This window comes from Portunus trituberculatus, chromosome 8 (assembly GCF_017591435.1).
Source record: "Portunus trituberculatus isolate SZX2019 chromosome 8, ASM1759143v1, whole genome shotgun sequence".
Lineage (NCBI taxonomy): Eukaryota > Metazoa > Arthropoda > Malacostraca > Decapoda > Portunidae > Portunus > Portunus trituberculatus.
This window is the reverse complement of record NC_059262.1, coordinates 4,477,501-4,497,500: the sequence shown is the minus strand read 5'-3', so window position 1 is coordinate 4,497,500 and position 20,000 is coordinate 4,477,501. Positions and strand designations below refer to the sequence as shown.

At 37.6% G+C, this 20,000-nt stretch overlaps 2 protein-coding genes across 2 annotated transcripts in view; one reads left to right on the top strand and one right to left on the bottom strand.

The window, feature by feature from the left end:
• The window catches only part of LOC123499593 (protein FAM91A1-like), a 28,186-nt gene extending 13,605 nt beyond the window's left edge, over positions 1-14,581 (bottom strand). The window contains 14 exon segments of the mRNA XM_045247855.1: positions 2,173-2,233; positions 2,807-2,955; positions 3,375-3,538; positions 3,751-3,948; positions 4,487-4,581; positions 5,096-5,327; positions 6,049-6,124; positions 6,127-6,205; positions 7,201-7,360; positions 8,088-8,191; positions 8,619-8,800; positions 9,422-9,631; positions 12,808-12,892; positions 14,365-14,581. Of these exon segments, the coding sequence (XP_045103790.1) occupies positions 2,173-2,233; positions 2,807-2,955; positions 3,375-3,538; positions 3,751-3,948; positions 4,487-4,581; positions 5,096-5,327; positions 6,049-6,124; positions 6,127-6,205; positions 7,201-7,360; positions 8,088-8,191; positions 8,619-8,800; positions 9,422-9,631; positions 12,808-12,892; positions 14,365-14,436 (1,867 nt within the window). The 5' untranslated portion in view covers positions 14,437-14,581.
• Positions 14,582-16,778: 2,197 nt separating this feature from the next.
• Positions 16,779-20,000, top strand: part of LOC123499589 (lysophospholipid acyltransferase 1-like) — a 24,667-nt gene continuing 21,445 nt past the window's right edge. The window contains exon 1 of the mRNA XM_045247840.1: positions 16,779-16,933. Coding sequence (XP_045103775.1) covers positions 16,835-16,933 — 99 coding nt within the window. The 5' untranslated portion in view covers positions 16,779-16,834. The remainder of the gene's footprint in view (positions 16,934-20,000) is intronic.

The following is a 20,000-nucleotide window of genomic DNA, read 5'->3' as shown; positions in this document are numbered from 1 at the left end:
GAACATGAAAGATTAGACCTATGGGTTCAGTCTGTGACCTGCCTGGCCTGCAGTGAGTGAGAGATGAGGCAGACAATGGGTGAGAGAGGGGCAGCGGGTCAGGACATTGCTTTGTTGACGTATTTGAAGGATTGAATTATTAGGGTTTCTAAGTACTGGGTGGCGTTGGTTCACTTGTATGTTGTCCTGGAGCTTATCACCGCTAGGTTATGACATGGCATCACTGTCAAATCATCAGTTATAACAATAGACTACTTACGTTTGCCAGAGACTGTTTGGTTCCAGGTGACCGTGACCGTGACACCACCAGGCAGCCAGTGACCGACCCACACACTGCTGTCCGCTTTGTGTCTTCAACGGTGTATAAATAGTAAACCTCTGATTACTGAGGCTACAGACACACTATTTTCTTCCTTATGATCACTACCGTCACAGCCTTCACCACTCACAGTAACTGCTGGTGTCATGGCCTGCCTGGCTACCAGCGCAGCGCAAGTAGTACACACACAACGGTGGCTCACGGTTAACTAATGGCCAAACACACACACACACACACACACAGAGCCACCCACCCTCACCCCCACACCCTCCGGTGACGACTATACCACAAGCGTTTGGCAACAGTACTAATTTTCTAAAATCAACATTAATACAATACATACATACGTACACACATGCGATGTACCTATTTGTTGGTGTATATATATATATATATATATATATATATATATATATATATATATATATATATATATATATATATATATATATATATATATAGATAGATAGATAGATAGATAGATAGATAGATATATATATATATATATATATATATATATATATATATATATATATATATATATAGATAGATAGATAGATAGATAGATAGATAGATAGATAGATATAGATACAGATGCAATGATGACTACTAGTAATAACGTCATAACTTTTTAAGTCAATATAAATTCACGAGCTTAGGAGCAAATTGTGTATCATAGTCCTTTTGTGATACAAATAACATGCTACTATGAATAAGAGAGAGGTATTAATACTGATAATAAAAAATAAATAAAATAAAATAATAATAAAAATTACAATAACAATAATAGTAATAATAAAGATAATAATAATAATAATAATAATAATAATAATAATAATAATAATAATAATAATAATAATAATAATAATAATAATAATAATAATAATAATAACAATAATAATAATAATAATAATAATAATAATAATAATAATAATAATAATAATAATAATGCTGGTGGGATATTATTATAATAATTTTTATCATTATTAGAGAGAGAGAGAGAGAGAGAGAGAGAGAGAGAGAGAGAGAGAGAGAGAGAGAGAGACACTAGTGTTAATGTAGTCCAATGAGGAGGCAACCTGTATAAGGATGAATGGAATTGATTTGACAATAAAATTTTTCCTCCCGTGGGGAATGTAGGCATACCACCTCCTAAGGCTGTGCGGGGCTGGAGCGCAAAAATGCACCATCAAATCCCATTGTCCTACCCTTTCCCCGCTACGGTGGATTTTCTTCACTTATAGACGGTTACTTGACGGTTATGTATTGCACTCTGGAACTCAGCCCTGGTGTGTGGCTGCCAAGTGTTGCTACTGAGAAATTATAAGGCCAGGATTGGCAAGGACTCAAGTGCTGGCGTCTGTACATGGTGAGCTAATGTATTAAATCTGTGGTGTGGTAATGTGATGTAATGCAATGTGATGTGATGCAATGTTGTGTGGTGATGTGATGTAATGCAATGTGGTGTTGTGATGCGATGTTGTGTGGTGATGTGATGTGATGAGATGTAGTGTGGTGATGTGATGTGGTGTTGTGAGGTATGGTATGATGTGATGTGATGTGGTAGTGTAGTGTGATGATGTGGTGCTGTGCTGATGCTGTGGTAGTGAGCTGGGTGTGGTGTGGTGTTACTGCTGTTTTTCTCTCTCTTTTCCCTCTCGGCATCACACTCAGTAACAAAGGAGACACAAACAGGAAAAACAATCCATTTCATTTTCTATTCCCAAAAAAGTCAAGAAAGGAGTTTTTAAAAGAAGAAAAAGTGCTTCAGATTAAAAAAAAGGTGAAAATGAACACACACACACACACACACACACACACACACACACACACACACACACACGGGCACTTACTTGAGTTTTCCAGAGGGAATGGGATGTGCTGAATGCAAACGTCATGGTACCATCCATACGCCTGGAGAAAGAGAGAACATACTTAAGCTTCTCTCTCTCTCTCTCTCTCTCTCTCAAAAAGTATGAAGTGATGAATATTTAAAGGTAACATAATTCTCCTTTCATAGATGTCTTCAATGTCTGCACTATTCTCCTTCACCATTTTTATTTTTATTAACTTCTACTTGTCAATCACTCACACACACACACACACACACACACACAAAAGGATTTACTCTTAATTAATTCATAGTAAGAGGGTTCAGACTCGTAACTACTCAAATGCACACACACATAATTAAGTCTCGTAGCCCCACACAGAAAGAATTTAATCTCACATATACACATACATAAAGAATTCAATCTGACACATACACATACATAAAGAATTCAATTTAAACACCTATACATTTATAGGATTCAATTTCACAATGGCACAAACACATAAAGAATCTATTTTAATATCCACACACACTTAGAGAAATCAATCACACACACACAAAAAGAATAAATAAATAAATAACAGAAATTCAACACATACACACTAAAAGGATTCAACCCCACACCAAGACACACACAAGGGATCCAATCTTACTTGAATGAAGACAGGGGAATGCATCAGAGCCTCATTGACAGTGGTGAAGAGGGCAGCGAGGGGCACCACAGTTGGGTCATGTCCCCAGGGTGTCACCAGCACCTTCTCGTACCCCACCAGGCACTCAGGTAGTCGCCGCAGACGCTCCCCTGTCAAGCGGCACTGAATGAGGCTGTGTGGCACTTCAAGGGGTGAAGAGATTGTAGCAGCAGAAAGTATGCATAAATTGAAGGAAAAGTTGGATAAAAGTAGATATGAAGACAGGTCACTATGAGCCCTGCTAGAACCCTGTAATACACACACACACAAATTGAGGAAGGGAAGATGTCTGAGATGTTAAAAAATACAGTTTCCCGCAAAGATGTGTTGAGACGTGGAACAGTTTGAGTGAAAAAGTGGTGTCGGCAACGAGTGTCCATAGTTTTAAAGAAAAATTGGATAAGTGTAGATATGGAGATGGGGCCACACGAGCGTAAAACCCAAGCCCTGTAAAACTACAACTAGGTAAATACACACACACACACACACACACACACACACACACACACACACACACACACACACACACCTTGAGGCAGCAGCAGTGACGGAGGCCCTGACCCGGTGATGTGGTAAATGTACAGCTTAAACCAGGTGGAATTAACCTCAGGAACTGCTGGACCAAAGTGAGGTGGTGTTTCTCCCTCAATGGCCGAGATCTCGTAGCTCAGTGGGGCCATGGACACCAGAAACCTGTAGTGGGAGGTAGTGGTGGGGACATGGCCAGGGGGAGGTAGTGGTGATGACTGGGGAAGCTGTGGTGGTGGTGATGTAATGTGGTGGTGATGAGTAGGACACTGAAAATTCAACACACTCAAATCTCAACACACTCAAAACTCAACACACACAAACCTCAACACTTTCAAATCTCAACATTCAAATCTCACCACCCTCCCTGGACTCACTGATAGTTCTTCTTCAGCAGCCTGGCAGTGGTGGCAGGGTCCAAGTTACTAAGACTCTCCCAGCGTATAAGGTCTAGGGCTGGCGGGAGCTCCTGGGAGGGCGGACACAGCTCCCGGTTGTGGCGTAGGAAGGTGACTGAAGTGCGTAGGGTGAGGGCGTGTTCAAAGTACCTCTGTGCTTCACCCTCGGAGTCTGACCTGTGGGTTGTGTGTAGCTAGGGTGAAGTGTAAGGTTAAGTTAGGTTAGGTTAGGTTGGGTTGGGTTAGGTTGGGTAAGGCTAGGTTTATAGAGGAATTTGGTGGTGTGTGGTGGTGTTTTGGTGTTGCGATGGGTTTTTGGTGATGAGATGGTGGTGTGAAGGGTTTCTTGGTGTTCTCAAGGGTTTTGGTGATGACTTGGTGTACGAGTGAAGGGTTTTTGGTGTTGTGTTGTGTTTGGTGATGGTTTGTTGTGTAGGGATTTTGGTGATGATTGGTGTTGTGTTGTGTTTTTGGTGATGGTTTGGTGTTATGTTGTGTATTTGGTGATGAATTGGAGTCTGAAGGGTGCTTGGTGATGATTTGGTGATGATTGGTAATTGTTTGGTGTGAGTGACAGAGAATTGGTGATGACTTGGTGCCTGAATGAAGGGTTTTTGTCATGATGGATTTTTTGGTGATGAGTTTGGTGTGTCGGTGTTTTGGTGGTGTGTTGGTTGTCTGTCTCTCTCTCTCTCTCTCTCTCTCTCTCTCTCACCTCTGTATCTTGTCGAGCTCTGAGATGAGGGAATCCAGCCCTTCATCCAGCATCTTGCCCACCTCAAACATGGTGACCGCATGACTCTTCAGACCCTGGAAGACACACACACATGACACACACACACACACACACACAAACATACATCAATGTACTTACTTCACTTGCAACCTGTATACTTTTTTTGATATTGCTTGGCACACACACACACACACACACACACACACACACACACACACACACAAGGGGAAGATTACTTAATGATGAAACTTACAGATACAGCCTAGTGTCCACATTAGCTCCAGATCTTCCAACACACATACACACAAATTTCAAACCTCCTTCACCCTTCCAAACACACCCAAACTCACATCTAAACCTCCCAGACACACAAAAACACACATTTTAAACCTCCATCACCCTTCCAAACACACAAACACACATCTAAACCTCCCAAACACACAAAAACACAAATTTTAAACCTGTCACCCTTCCAAACACACCCAAAACACACATCTGAGCCTCCCAAACACACACAAACACACACATACAGATTTCAAACCTGCCTAATCTTTCCTAACACAAACACACACACACACACACACACACCTGCGACAAATTGCCCATCATGAGAAAAGCAGTGAGTGTTGAGTCGTACAAAAACGCGATCCTTTTGTTTTGGCCAGGAAAGGAGAACCCAGAAGCCAGTGGGTCATCCAAGGGGGTATGGGGGGTGGTCTGGCCTGGGTCTTCCATGCCTCCCTCCCCTGGTGTGCTCTCGGCAAGTGCAGACTCCAGCTCGAGCAGAAGGAGGTCGTCTGCGGTGGTGGACGCTGGCATGCTGTGGTGAATAGTAGTGGTGAGGTGGTGTGGTGAAGGAATGGTGAGAAAATGGTTGTGGTGAAGGAGTGGTGGTGGAGTGGTGGAGTGGTGGTGTGTGAAAAAATGGTGAGAATGGATGGTGAAATGGTTGTGGTGAAGGAGAGGTAGTGAGGTGGTGTGACGGTGTGGTGGTGACCCATGCAAACACACACACACACACACACACACACACACACACACACACACACACACACACACACACACACTCTGATCCATCCAAACACACATACACACAAAAACACACACATACATACACATTTACCTCTTCTTCAGCCTTCCAAACAAACACACACACACACACACACACACACACACACACATTTCCATATTCATTCTGCTTACTATTTGGTGATTCTGTACAGCTTCAGAAACCCATGTGGGGATTAAAAATAGTGACGACTGTTGCCATTAATCTTCTGACCTCCATAGACCCTTCCTAATGTCAATAAAATGGTCTAATCACACAAATCTCAAGATAAAAATATGTCCCAGTATTGAAAGCGGTTAAAATAATGAAGACTTTTGACCATTAATCTTCTGACCTCCATAGACCCTTCCTAATGTCAATAAAATGGTCTAATCACACAAATCTCAAGATAAAAATATGTTCCAGTACTGAAGGGGTTAATCACATGCAAACCTCCCTCAGCCTTCCACCAATTCAAGCACCCATCACCCACTTCTTCCTAGAGTTGAGAGAGGTGGTGGCAGCTTCCCAAGACGGATGCATCTCCAGTGTGGACGTCTCAGCGTTTTCTTGTGGGCAAACCCAAGGCGGCAGAAGAGAGAGATGGCCACCTTGACGAGAGACAGGTCGATCTCCAGCATCTTGGCCAGCTGGTGGAGAAAGATGGAGAAAGGAGGTAGAGAAGAGACATGACAAAGTAGGAGGAAAAAAGTAAGAATAAGAGTAAGAAGGAACAGAAGAAATATGAAAGTTTAAGAGGAAAAGGAGAAGCAGGAGTAACAACAACAAAAACAAACAAGAGGAGTAGGAGGAAAAGAGGAAACACAAGGAAGGAGCAGGAAAAGGAAGAAATGGAACAAGGAAGAAATAGGAAGAGAAAAGGAACAGTAAAAGGAGTAATAAGAGAAAGAAGGAACAGAAGGAATAGGAGGAGGAGGAGGAACAGAAAGAGGAGCAGGAAAAGGAGGAAAAGGACCAAGGAGGAACAGAAGAAAGACAAAAAAAAAAGTAAGAGAAAGAGGAACAATAGAAAAAGTAACAAGAGCAAGAAGAAACAGAAGGAATAGGAAGAGGAGAGGAGCAAGAAAAGGAGGAAAAGGACCAACGAGGAAACAAAGACAAAAAAAAGTAAGAGAAAGAGGAAATGGAGAAGCAGGAGTAACAAAAGCAAGAAACAAGAAGAGTAAGAGGAGAAAAAGAATAACAAATGAAGGAGAAGAGAAAAGGAAGAAAAGGAGGAAAGGAGGAAAAGGAGCAAGGAACAACAGAAGAAATTAGGAAAAGAAGTAGGAGGAACAAGAAGAGTAACAAGAGCAAGAAGGAATGTGAGAAGTAGAAGGAAAAGAAGGAAAAGGAGGAAGCAGGAGAGGGAGAAGCAAAGAGAAGGAGGAGGAGGAGGAGGAGGAGGAGGAGGAGGAGGAGGAGGAGGAGGAGGAGGAGGAGGAGGAGGAGAAAAAGGCAGGTTAGAAGGTAAATTACTTAGGAGAAAATATTAGAAAACACAGAATACATTACACAAACACACACAAACACACACACACACTTTTTTTCCATGTAAGACACAGAACTGGCCAAAAACAACAAAAAAACGAAAAATGATAAAAAAAAAACGAGAAAAAAATCTCACGGACACACGAGCTCTCACCTCACAGACATGGGTGTGTTCATCAATGGAGACAAAGATTTTATACATGAGGCTCTCCAGGTAGTCGCCCAGTACTCTGTTCATCACAAAGCCTTCCAGCGGTGGTACAGAAATTAGGTCTGTGTCGTTGATTGGCACATCCAGGTACACCAGACCCTTCCTGTGGGTGTTGGGGATGTGTTAGGGTGTGTGTGTGCTTGTGGTGTGTTAAGGTGTGTTTGTGTGTGTGTGGTGTGGTTGTGTTTGTGGTGTGTAAAGGTGTGAGGTTGTGTGGTGGTGATGTGTGGAGGTGTGTTGTGGCGTGTGGTGGTGTTTCTTTTAGCATTGTGGTGTGTGGTGGTGTGTTTGTGGTGTGTTACGGTGTGCTTGTTTGTTTGTTTATATATTTTGTGTTGTGGTAACAAGGTTTACATAAAGATTTGTACGTTTTCAGAGAGAGAGAGAGAGAGAGAGAGAATAGAGGATTACAACAACACAGTACATGACTAAGTACCCACATAATCTCTCTCTCTCTCTCTCTCTCTCTCTCTCTCTCTCTCTCTCTCTCTCTCTCTCTCTCTCTCTCTCTCTCTCTCTCTCTCTCTCTCTCACTGCTTCACCTTTGTATTCATTTCATTCACCAACTCTTCCTTTTATTTCAATCATACATTTCCACATCTTTTATTCTCTCTCTCTCTCTCTCTCTCTCTCTCTCTCTCTCTCTCTCTCTCTCTCTCTCTCTCTCTCTCTCTCTCTCACCAATTCCAAACATTTCTATAACATTTCCCCATCTTTTATTTACCTTTCACTACTACATCTCTCTCTCTCTCTCTCTTGTCAAGTCAAAACATTTCTACAACATTTACGCATCTTTTCACCCACAAACCACCCCCAGACCCAGTACTCACGCATATAAGCTATGAACGCACTCCTTGTCCAGGTCACCAGCCTTCTGTGGTCCTTCATCTATCAGGGAGTCAATCACCACCTTCTCCCTCTCCTTCACCAAGCTCTGTGTGGGACGGATGGTTAGCTTAGGTGCAGTTATGAGGTTGTTTGTTTTCTTGATCAAACACACATGCATACACACACACACATGCAAGTACCTCAAGTCACCACAAATGTTAACAGCTTTCCTTGTCACACACACACACACACACACACACACACACACACACACACACACACACACACAAATACTCCATGTAATCACAAATCTTAATAACACATACACAAAGACACACACACTCTCACACACAGCTCCAGAAACTTACGTGGGGATTAAAATAGTGAGGACTTTAGCCATTAATCTTCTAAGCTCCACAGACCCTTCCTAATGTAAATAAAATCATCTAATCGCACTCAAAACTCAAGGTAAAAATGCATCCCAGTACTGGAGGGATTAACAAGAATTTTACACTAGATTAACCAGCACACACCTTTATGTCGTCCTCGGTGATGCAGCCAACACACACCATCCACCAAGACTCCACTGTGATCTCTGAAGGACACGCTGGCAGGAGGTCCCTTACGTTCTTCTTCCTAAACAGCTTGCGGCTCGACCTGCACTGGTTCATGAGGTCAATGTACTGGTTCCGACCGATGCCCAGGAGACGCAGACCTGTGGGTATCGAAGTGGGGTTAGTCTCTGGTTGGGTTGGGTTGGGTTGGGTTAAGCTGCGTTGGGTTGGTTGAAGGATATTTTTTCATTAGATTTGGTTAGTTTAGGTTAGGTTTGGTTGGGATTAGATTAAGTTAGTTTGGGTAGTGTTGGGTTGGGTTAGGTTTCCTTCGAGTTGGTTTGGTTTGGTTGAAGGGGATTTTCATTACATATGGTCTGGTTACATTAAGTTTAGTTAAGATAAGATTAAGTTAGGTTGGGTTAAATCTTAGTGAAGGCGTTATATATTAAGTTTGATTTAACATGAGAGGCTCTCATTATGAAGGCACATACATAACATTTAGTACAACACATCACTAGACAACACAACACCTGAAACACACACAAAAAAAAAAAAAAAAAAAAAAAATTAATAATAATAATAATAACTAAATAACTAAAGTAAATAAAAAAAATAAAAAATAAAATCATTGAAACAAAAAGAACACAAGACACTTAAAAAAAAACACTGAAAAAACTGAGAAATCAAACACACACACACACACACACACACACACACACACACTAACGTCACACACACACAAAAAAATAAGTAAACAAAACTGCAAAACTTAAACGTACAATCAGCAGCCGTGAAATTAGGCAATGAATCGTAGCTTTTCTCAGCCGTCATGATCTCGGTGAGGATGGAGATGTAATACTGGAAGGGCGTCACTCGGAGGCCCTTCACCACCATGTCGGAGAGGTGGTAAGGGTACATCATGAGGTGAGCCCGGCTGTAGGAAAGCAGGTCCTCGTAGTAAGACCTTTCATTCTTCACTATTTGACGTACTGTGGAGAGAAGACGTGGCGTTAGATAAGGTAGTAGTAGTAGTAGTAGTAGTAGTAGTAATGGTGGTGGTGGTGGTGGTTTATTTATTTATTTTTTTTTTTTAATGATAGGACCAGCCAAGGGTAACAAAAATACAAAGGAAAGAAAAGACCCGCTCAGTTGCCAGTCTCCTTACACAGATGATAAAATTAGCCAAAGGACAGGAACAAATGCCTTGAAATAATAATAATAACAATAATAACAATAATAATAATAATAATAATAAAATCAAATAAACTCAACCCATAAGAGATGTAGAAGCAGAAATAGAAATAAAAAGTCAACCAATGAGGAGAAACAGCAACAATATGAACCTTAGAGTTGTGAAATGAATGAGAAAAGAAGCAGAAGGAGAAGTAGAAGCAGAAAACTAATTAAAAAAAAGACAATTAAGGAGAAACAATGATAAAAAAAAGACTTAGAGTTGTGAAATGAATGAGAAAAGAAGCAGAAGGAGAAGTAGAAGCAGAAAAGTAAATAAAAAGTCAACCAGAAGGAGAACCAGCAATGATATGAAGCTTGCCGTTTTGAAATAAATGCAAAGAAAAGTAGCAGAAAATAAATAAAAAAAAAAACCATAGAACCAAGGAAGAGAACCAGATAAATGCAAAGAAACGAAGAAAATAAATAAAAAAAAACACTGATATGAAGCTTTGAGTTGTGAAATAAATGGAAAGAGAGAGTAGAACCAGGAAAATAAAGAAAAGAAGGCCAACCAAGGAGATATAATGATAAAAAGAAGCTTAGAGTTGTGAAATAAATGAGAACAGAAGTGGAAGAAGACGTAGAACCAGAAAAAAAAAAAAAAAGGAGAAAAAACAATGATAAAAAAAATAAATCAGAAGAGAAGCAGAAAAATAAATAAAAAAAAAATGACGACCAAGGAGAAACAATGATAAAAAGAAGCTTAGAGTTGTGAAATAAATCAGAGAAGAAGCAGAAGCAGAAGCAGAAGCAGAAGTAGACGCAGAAAAATAAATATAAAAACAACTAAGCAGAACCAGCACTGATATAAAGCTTACAATTGTGAAATAAACATGAAAGGAACAAATCAGGCAAACACCTGCTAAACTTTACACCAATGGACCCGTCAATTAACCAGGTGTGTGGGAGAACATCGTGATGAGGGTGAATAATGCAGGTGTATGGTAGGGAAGGGCTGGGAGGGAGTAATGGTTCAGTAATTAGGGCCACACCTGTGCATAGGATGGCGATGGATGGCAGGGAAGCAGGTGTGGTGTGGCAGGAGAGGTGTGGTGTATCTGCATTGCTAAAATAAGTGTTTTGAAGTTTTAAATGTTTCCTGCAAGCTTCAGTTTTTTCTTACAATAGCAGTGTGACCTAACAAAGCTTAAGGGATATTTCAGGGTTTTTCTCCAGTATTCAAAGCTTCTAATGGGATGTTTAAGGGTTTTTCTCCAGTATTCAAAGCTTCTAATGGGATATTTAAGGGTTTTTCTCCAGTATTCAAAGCTTCTAATGGGATATTTAAGGGTTTTCTCCAGTATTCAAAGCTTCTAATGGGATATTTAAGGGTTTTTCTCCAGTATTCAAAGCTTCTAATGGGATATTTAAGGGTTTTTCTCCAGTATTCAAAGCTTCTAATGGGATATTTAAGGGTTTTTCTCTAGTATTCAAAGCTTCTAATGGGATATTTAAGGGTTTTTCTCCAGTATTCAAAGCTTCTAATGGAATGTTTAAGGGCTTTTCTCCAGTATTCAAAGCTTCTAATGGGATGTTTAAGGGTTTTTCTCCAGTATTCAAAGCTTCTAATGGGATATTTAAGGGTTTTTCTCCAGTATTCAAAGCTTCTAATGGGATGTTTAAGGGTTTTTCTCCAGTATTCAAAGCTTCTAATGGTATATTTAAGGGTTTTCTCCAGTATTCAAAGCTTCTAATGGGATATTTAAGGGTTTTTCTTCATTATTCAAAGCTTCTAATGTTTTCTTTCAGTATTCAAAGCTTCTAATCTATTTTATGTGTTAGTATTTCCTTGGTGAACAAATTATTAATTATATCATTTTTTTTTCAATATTGTCTACATTTCTTTTTACTATTTTATTATTTTGATAGATAACATTTTATTTTTGTTTGTTCCTATTTTCATTTTAAGTGTAAGTACTTCCAAGGTAACAAAAAAACATTAGCCTTCATTTTTTTTCACATTTTTCAATATTCTGTAGGCTTCTTTTCAAATTCATTCTAATTATTTTGCTAGATAACATGTTCTTTTTTTTTTTTTCTACATCTATTTTATGTGTAAGTACTTCCTAGGTGAACAAATCATTAGTTATAATTGTTTTTACATTTTTTCAGTATTCTCTATGCTTTTTTTTATTAGTTCTAGTTGATTTAGTAGATAACATATTTTCTTTTTGTTTCTTTCTATCTTTATTTTATGTGTACATACTTCCTAAGTGAAAAAATCATTAGTTATCATGTTTTTTTTTTTTTCAATATTCTCTATGCTTTTATTTCCTTTATTCCAGTTATTTTGATTGATATATTTTCTTTCTGTTTCTTCCTATATCTATTCTATGTGTAAGTATTTCCTAAGTGAACAAATCATTATTTATATATTTTTCAACGGTTTTCAATATTCTCTAAGCATTTCTTCAATTAGTATTATTAATTTTAGTAGATAACATGTTTCATTTTAGTTTCTTCCAATGTTTATTTTGTATGTAAGCATTTCTAGTGAAAAATAATTAATTACCATTTTTTTTTTACAATTTTCAATATTCCCTACGTTGTTTTTTCATTAGTTCCAGTTATTTTGATCGATGGCATGTTTTATTCTTGTTTTTTCCTATATTTATTTTCTGTGAGAACTTCCTAGGTGAAAAATCATTAGTTATAGATCATTTTTATCGTTTTTTCATTATTTTCTATGCTTTTTATTTGTATTGATGATTTCTTTTATTAGTTCTAGTTATTTTAAATGATTATATATTTCCTGTTTTGTTTCTACCCATGTTTATCTAATGAGTAAGCAGTCCATTGGTGAGTGAATCATTAGTGGGTTTTCAGATAGAAGATACCCCAAAAATTGCCTCCTTTAACCCATAAATTCCCATGAAAAGCTCTCAGTGTATATAAATAAGAATAAAAAACTCACTATCATTCCAATATTTACCTAAGTTTCCCCTGAACCTCTGCTGTGTCTTGATGCTGTACTCCGCCACCTGCTTCTCATACTCCTTCTGTGAGTTCCCCAGCAGCTGAAACACAAGGAAAATAAGAGGAATAATCAGTGAAATAGAACAACGAACACTGGCAGGAAAGTTGACATGCGTACAATTAAATGATACAAATTTCCTCACCTCTCCACTGCTTACATTAATCCCTTCAGTACAGGGACATATTTTTACTTTGAGATTTGTGTAACATTAGACCATTTTATTAACATTAGGAATAGTCCATGGAGGTCAGAACATTAATGGCCGCAGTCTTCACTATTTTAATCCCCACATAAATTTCTGAAGCTGTATAAAATCACCAAAGAGTAACCAGAATGAATGTGGAAACGCGTCACAGTACTGAAGGGATTAAATAGCTTTTTTTTTATGCAGGACGGACAGCTGGCCAAGGGCAACAAAATATGAGAAAAATAAATAAATAAAGGACCACTGTGTTGCCGGTTCCCTACAAGACATGAGAGTTGAGCAAAATTCAGGGAGAAATGTCTTAACACCTCTCTCTTAAAAGAAGTCAAGTTGCAGCTGACAGTTTCTCCACTTGTCCACTGTGTCCTCTAAAATGGCTCCTTAGTTCAAAACACAGTGTAGTTTATTGATGATGTAATTGACTTGGTGTGAATAATGCTTGCTTTCTGTCAATCCACACACTTATCACAAGAACAGACTATGTTTTCCTCAAGATCTGACAACCATGCATTCTCTGGGACACTCTTCAGAACCTTTAGAATAGACAGACTTTGATATATCTCCTGGCTTCTCCGTGCACCTTTTCCTCTACTAATGTCATCCACTTGCTACAGAATTTCTTTTTAATATGAGGGGATAACCGGCCAAGAGCAACATTAAAATAGAAAAAAAAGGACCCACTTAGTTGCCAGTCCCCTTGCAGGTCTGTTAGTTAACCAAAAGAGAGGGATAAATGTCTTGACACCTCCCTGTTAAATCAAGTCAAATCATAGGAAATACAGAATCCAGTAGGGAGTTCCAGAGTTTACAAGAGAAAGGGATGAATGAATGAGAGCACTGGTTAACCCCTTCAGTACCATGACTCATTTCTATATTCATTCTGGTTGCCATTTAGTGATTTTATACACCTTCAGAATTAAATTAGTGAAGACTGTGGCCATTAATCTTCTGACCTCTAGAGACCCTTCCTAATGTCAATAAAATGGTCTAATCGTACACAAATCTCAAGGTAAAAATGCATCCCAGTACTGAAGGAGCTAACTCTTACATTAGAGAGGTGGACAGAGTAGTGTGTGTGTGTGTTTAATTAAATGTAGGAGGGGAAGCTGGCCAAAAGCAAAAAAAAAAAAAAAATAAATAAATAAATAAATAAATAAATAAATAAATAAACCAATAAGTAAATAAAATAAAAAAGACCTACTTGATTGCCAGTTCCCCTAAAGATAAGAATATTTATCTAAAAGTATGAGTATGTTACCGTGTCCCTCACCACCACCACCACCACCTCATACCAGCTGATGCCTCACCTGTTTGACGGAGAGAGGAAGTTTCTCCCACACACAGTTCTGGGCGATGTATGTCTCTATTTCAGACGCCATGGCTGCCCCTGGAGGCTACGTGAGCTGCAGGGGGAGTCACATGTCGTCAAGGAGGCTCACAGGACACTAGGGCACAGTATTATGGTGTTTGGGTGTCCGAGTGTGTGAGTGTAGCAGTGTTGTTGTGGGGAGAGGAGCCGCAATGTTTATGTGGAGGGAAGTATAAGTGACGAGGCTCAGCTGGCACTAAAGGGATCCAGTTCTATACACTATTAGTTTTTTTCTACGTTTATTTCGTATGTAAGCATTTCTAGGTGAAAATTATTAGTTATCATTTTATTTTTATTTTTCATCTTTCAATATTCCCTGTGGTGAGGCTCAGCTGGCACTAAAGGGATCCAGTTCTATACACTATTAGTTTCTTCCTGTTTGTTTTGTATGTAAGCATTTCCGAGGTGAAAATTTATTAGCTATATTTTTCTCTTTTTTTTTATTTTATGTTTTTCAATATTACCTGTGCTGTATTTTCATTAGTTCTGTTTATTTTGAATTAGTCAATTTTTTTTTTGCTGTGTGAATTTAAGGGATTTCTTTCTTTCTTTCTCTCTTTTTTTCTTTATATATATTTTTTTTGTGTGTGAGGAAAATTATAAAACTTGCAAAAAAAATGAGAATGGAATCAAGAGTTATGTTAAATAAGTCATTATGATGGCACTAAAGGGATTAATTCTGTCTTTCTTCATGTATTTATTCATTTATTTATTTATTTATTTATGCAGGAGAGGAAACTGGCCAAGGGCAAAGAAAATTGAAAAAAAGGCCCACTGGGATGTCAGTTCCTTTAAAGATCATAAGAGTAATCCAGAAGTTCTATAGACTCTGGGGTGATTTAGTCCATTTTTGCTGGATGGATTGAAGAGTTTTTTTTTTTTTTTTGTGTGAAGAAAAAAAATACTTGCAAAAAATTAGAATGCAATTGAGAGTTAAGTTAAATAAGTCATGATGGTGTAGTTTTGCCGAGTGGAGTTAATTAAGAGATTTTTGCTTCCTTTTTTTCTTTTCTCTGTCTCTTTTTATTTAAGGAAAATACTAAAATTTGCAAAAAAGATGAGGACGGAAATAATGGTAAAGTTATTAGTCAAGATGGCGGAGATATAAATTCTGGATTCATTAAGTGCATTCTGCCTGATGGAATTAAATTAAGAGAATCTTTTCTTTTTTCCTCTTTCTTTTTAATGAAGAGAATAACTAAACTTGCACAATAATGGTAAAAGTAAAGTTTAAATCATAATGGTGAATATATGAATTCTAAGTTAATTATATGTGCATTTTAACGGGTGAAATTAATGGATTTAGTGAAGAAAATGATAAACCTTACAAAAAAAGATGATAATGGAACTAATGATAACGATAAGTAAGTCGTGATAAAAGTGGAAAGAAATGCATAGCGGGTTTACGCAAATTAATACGGTTAGACATCAATTCACAACAGTCTCAAAGGGGAAAATAGGAAAGAAAAATAACTGCTTCATTCTTAACTCCACCAGAGACGAGAAACAAAAACAGAATTATATAAACTTAGTACTGGAGGACATTATTATTTTTTTCCCCCTTTCATTCAATCTATAGTCTTTAAACCGGTCAGCGACAAAGCTACAATGAGACTCAGCACTCGATTCTAGGTCATTAATATACAAGAATGGCTGTTCAAACTTATCACTGGCCAGACATGACTTTTTTTATTACTAATGTGTGTGTGTGTGTGTGTGTGTAGGATGGAGACAGTGTGGGCAGACAGCAAATAGATAAATAAATAAAAAGCATACCACAAAGTTATGAGGCTTTTAATACCGAAAAAAAAAAGAAAATGCTGCACAGTTCATTCATTCAGATTAGCGGGATAAAGAAAAAAAAGTAAAAAGTTAGTGGAGGTGAGGCGGTAAAAGGAATCAAGTCACGTTATATTCCACAATGACATTTAGAAGAGAGAGAAAAAAATCGATGACGTGAAGGATTTTCTTATAAGGATGGTGTCCTAAGGAAGTGTGTGGGTGAGAGGCGAGGGAAAGGCTGGGAGAGGGCTGGGAGAGTAGGTAGGGCCTTGGGAGGGAGGAGGATCGGGAGGAGGATCACGGGGCTGCATCTCAAGGCCACCACCGTCTATGACACAAAACTTACAACATACCTCTAGTAACACAACTTCTTAACTTTTTCCTGCACTTTAAACACCTTTATTCATTACAAAAAACAAATAAAACAACTAAAAATAAATACATCTGTATGAATAAAATATAAACAACATCAATATACCACAATTAAGAGAGAAACAAGAAAGAAAGAAGAATTACGTCATCATTATTATGGAGGGTGACGAAGGCTGGGGCGAGTCAGAATTCAGTGTTGGCTGAGGCCTTGAACGGGGAGGGTGTACGTCACGCTGCTCCCAGACGCCTTCGCTATGGCTTCTGAAGACGCTGTGCCGCATTGGGAGGAATTCTATTTAGGTTCCCGGCGGTTCCAATTCGTCGCTGATGGACTCGGAATGCCTATTGACCAGGTGACCCTTCCTAGTACCCACGTGACCTGTTGTCGGGGTCATAGGGAGGGCAGAGTAGGGGTGAATGGGGTGTTTATGTGAGGTCAGTCTGGGTCACGCTGCCTTGCCTACTTGTTGCTCTGGTCTCAAGGTCACGCTTCTCTCTCTATAGTGTTTGTTGTGACCTTGACTGACCTGTGTTTGTGCGTTTTTGCGTTACCTTCGTAGTTTGGGTCATGGTTTCTCTCTCTCTCTCTCTCTCTCTCTCTCTCTCTCTCTCTCTCTCTCTCTCTCTCTCTCTCTCTCTCATTATCCGAAGTAAACCAGAGATAGATTTAATTCGTAATAAACTTCAATAAATTTAAAGTTAATATTGAAATGTAAGTTAGAATATAGTTGTATTGCATTTAAACTAATAACTTTTTTTTTTTTTACGTATTTCAACTCTCTCCCTCTCTCTCTCTTTTATCTTTATCCTTTACCATTAAAACAATAATAAATAAATAAATAAGGTTTCTCAAGACATTATGTAGTGAAAACAGGTTGCAATGGTGTTGAAATGGTGTTACGGTGCTGTGGTGGTGACATGAATGCTTTCCTGGTGGTGACAGCACTGTACAGGCATGGTGTGTGCTTGTGGTGAGGCTGAGAGTGCTGTCACCATTATTATCTTGCATTGTGGTGTTGTGGTGTTGTGTGTGTCAAGTTTGTGGTGTTTTTGGATTGTTTGGAAGTGTTTGGTTAAGTAATGGTGCTAATATTCCTTCTCCTGGTGATGTGTGGTGTTGTGTGTGTCAAGTTTGTGGTGTTTTTTTTTTTTATTGTTTGGTTAAGTAATGGTGCTAATATTCCTTCTCCTGGTGATGTGTGGTGTTGTGTGTGTCAAGTTTGTGTGTTTTTTTTTATTGTTTGGTTAAGTAATGGTGCTAATATTCCTTCTCCTGGTGATGTGTGGTGGTGTTTGTGTCAAGTTTGTGGTGTTTTTTTTTTTATTGTTTGGTTAAGTAATGGTGCTAATATTCCTTCTCCTGGTGATGTGTGGTGTTGTGGTGTTGTATGTGGTGTTTTTGTATTGTTTGGATGTGTTTGGTGAAGTAATGGTGCTAGTATTCCTTCCCCTGGTGATGTGTGGTGGTGTTTGGATTGTTTTGTAGTGTTTGGTTAAGTAATGGTGCTAAGTATTCCTTCTCCTGGTGTTGTGGTGGTGTGTGGTGTTTTTAATTATTTGTAAGTGTTGGGTTAAGTTATGGCGCTTAAAATTCCTTTCCTAATCTTTCCATCCCTTTCTTTACTAACCTATGCATATTTTGAGGTGTTTTAAGGTGTTATAGTGAATGTGGTGGTGTTTTCCTTAGTATAGAGTGAATTGGAGTGAAGGGAAAAAGAATGTATGGAAAGAACAGCTATATTTTTATAGATATCTCTTAAAACATCCTTTTTTATTATTTTAGGTGTTTTAAGGTGTTGTAGTAAATGTGGTGATGATTTTCTTAGCATAGAGTGAATTGAAGTGAAGGAAAAGAATATATATAAAAAAAAATGCATTATTTTTACAACTATCTCAAAAAGACTCACAAACACCTTTTTTTTTTTTTTTTTTCAATTCAGTAGATGTTTTCAAGTGTTTTTCTGAGTATAGAGTGAATTAGATTGAGGGAAAAAAGATTATATTTTTACAACTGTTCTTGGAAAAAACCCATATTTTTTTTTTTTTTTTATATAGATATTTGTAGATGTTTTTTTATTTATTGTTTTTCCATAGTGTATAGTGAATTGAAATGAGGACAAAAGAATATTTAAAAGAACATCTCAATAATCACTTTTTTATATATAATGTTAAGTGTTTGAAAGTGTTTTTTTTCATAGTTTATAGTGAATTGAAATGAGGGCAAAAGAATATTTAAATAGAACATCTCTATAATCACTTTTTTTTTTTTTATATATATTTTAAGTATTTGAAGGTGTTTTGTCTGAGTTAAGAGTGAATTTGAATGAAGGAAAAGTCTCAAAGCATGTCTATTTTTACCGCCATCTTTCAATAAACTATGATCACATTTTTTTTTATATTTTTATGGTGTTTCAAATTGTCTGAGCTATTTTGGTGATGTTTTTCTGAGCGTAAATTGAGAGACAGAATGAATAGATAAGGAACAGCTCTATTTTGACAACTGTCCCTCAAACAAACCCTATAAATACTTGTCTTTTGTATTTTTTTAGGTATTTTCAAATGTTCATATACTCAATCAGTGTTTTATGTAACATTTAGAAGGGATAACTAAACAATTCTTCTATTTTTCCAACCTTCCCTCCCTTTATTTACACATTTCAAGGCATTTTCAAACATTTATATCCTTAATCAATGTTTTACCTAGCATTTAGAAGAATACGTAAACAATTCTCTCTTTAAACCTTCCCTTCCTGTATTCACACATTTCAAGGCATTTTCAAACATTTATATCCTTAATCAGTATTTGACCTAGCATTTAGAAAGGATAAGTTAACAGTTCCTTCTATTTTTTCAAGGCAAACTATAAGCTCATTTTAAGAAACAATAAGGAGAATTTATATATATTTTTTTATTTTCCTCTTTTTTTTTTTTTTTTTAGGTATTTTAAACAATAAACTCAACTAATATTTCATGGAGTTAGCAATGATTAGTAAAACAATTCTATTTTTTAAACCTTCTCTCCCTGTGTTCACATATTTCAAGACATTTTTAAACCTTCATATCCTTAATCAATATTTTACTAGCATTTAGAAAGAATAAATAAACAATTCTCTCTTTTATTCACATACACGTAACTCTTGATTTACGCGTTTTTGTTAATATGCGACCCAAAAAATATAACTAATCAAATTTTCTCTATGGGTTTGCTTATACACAATTTGGACCACACCCCACATTCCCCCTATTATCTATCGCATCATGAGAATTACAAGTTTGTTTTACGCGAATTTTGAAATATGCGATGCCTTTTGGAACGCATTTATCGTGTAAATCAAGAGCTACCTGTATTTTCGAGGCATTTCAAATTACAACTCTTAGTAACGTAACAATTCCGCTGCCTAACCTAACCTAACCTAACTT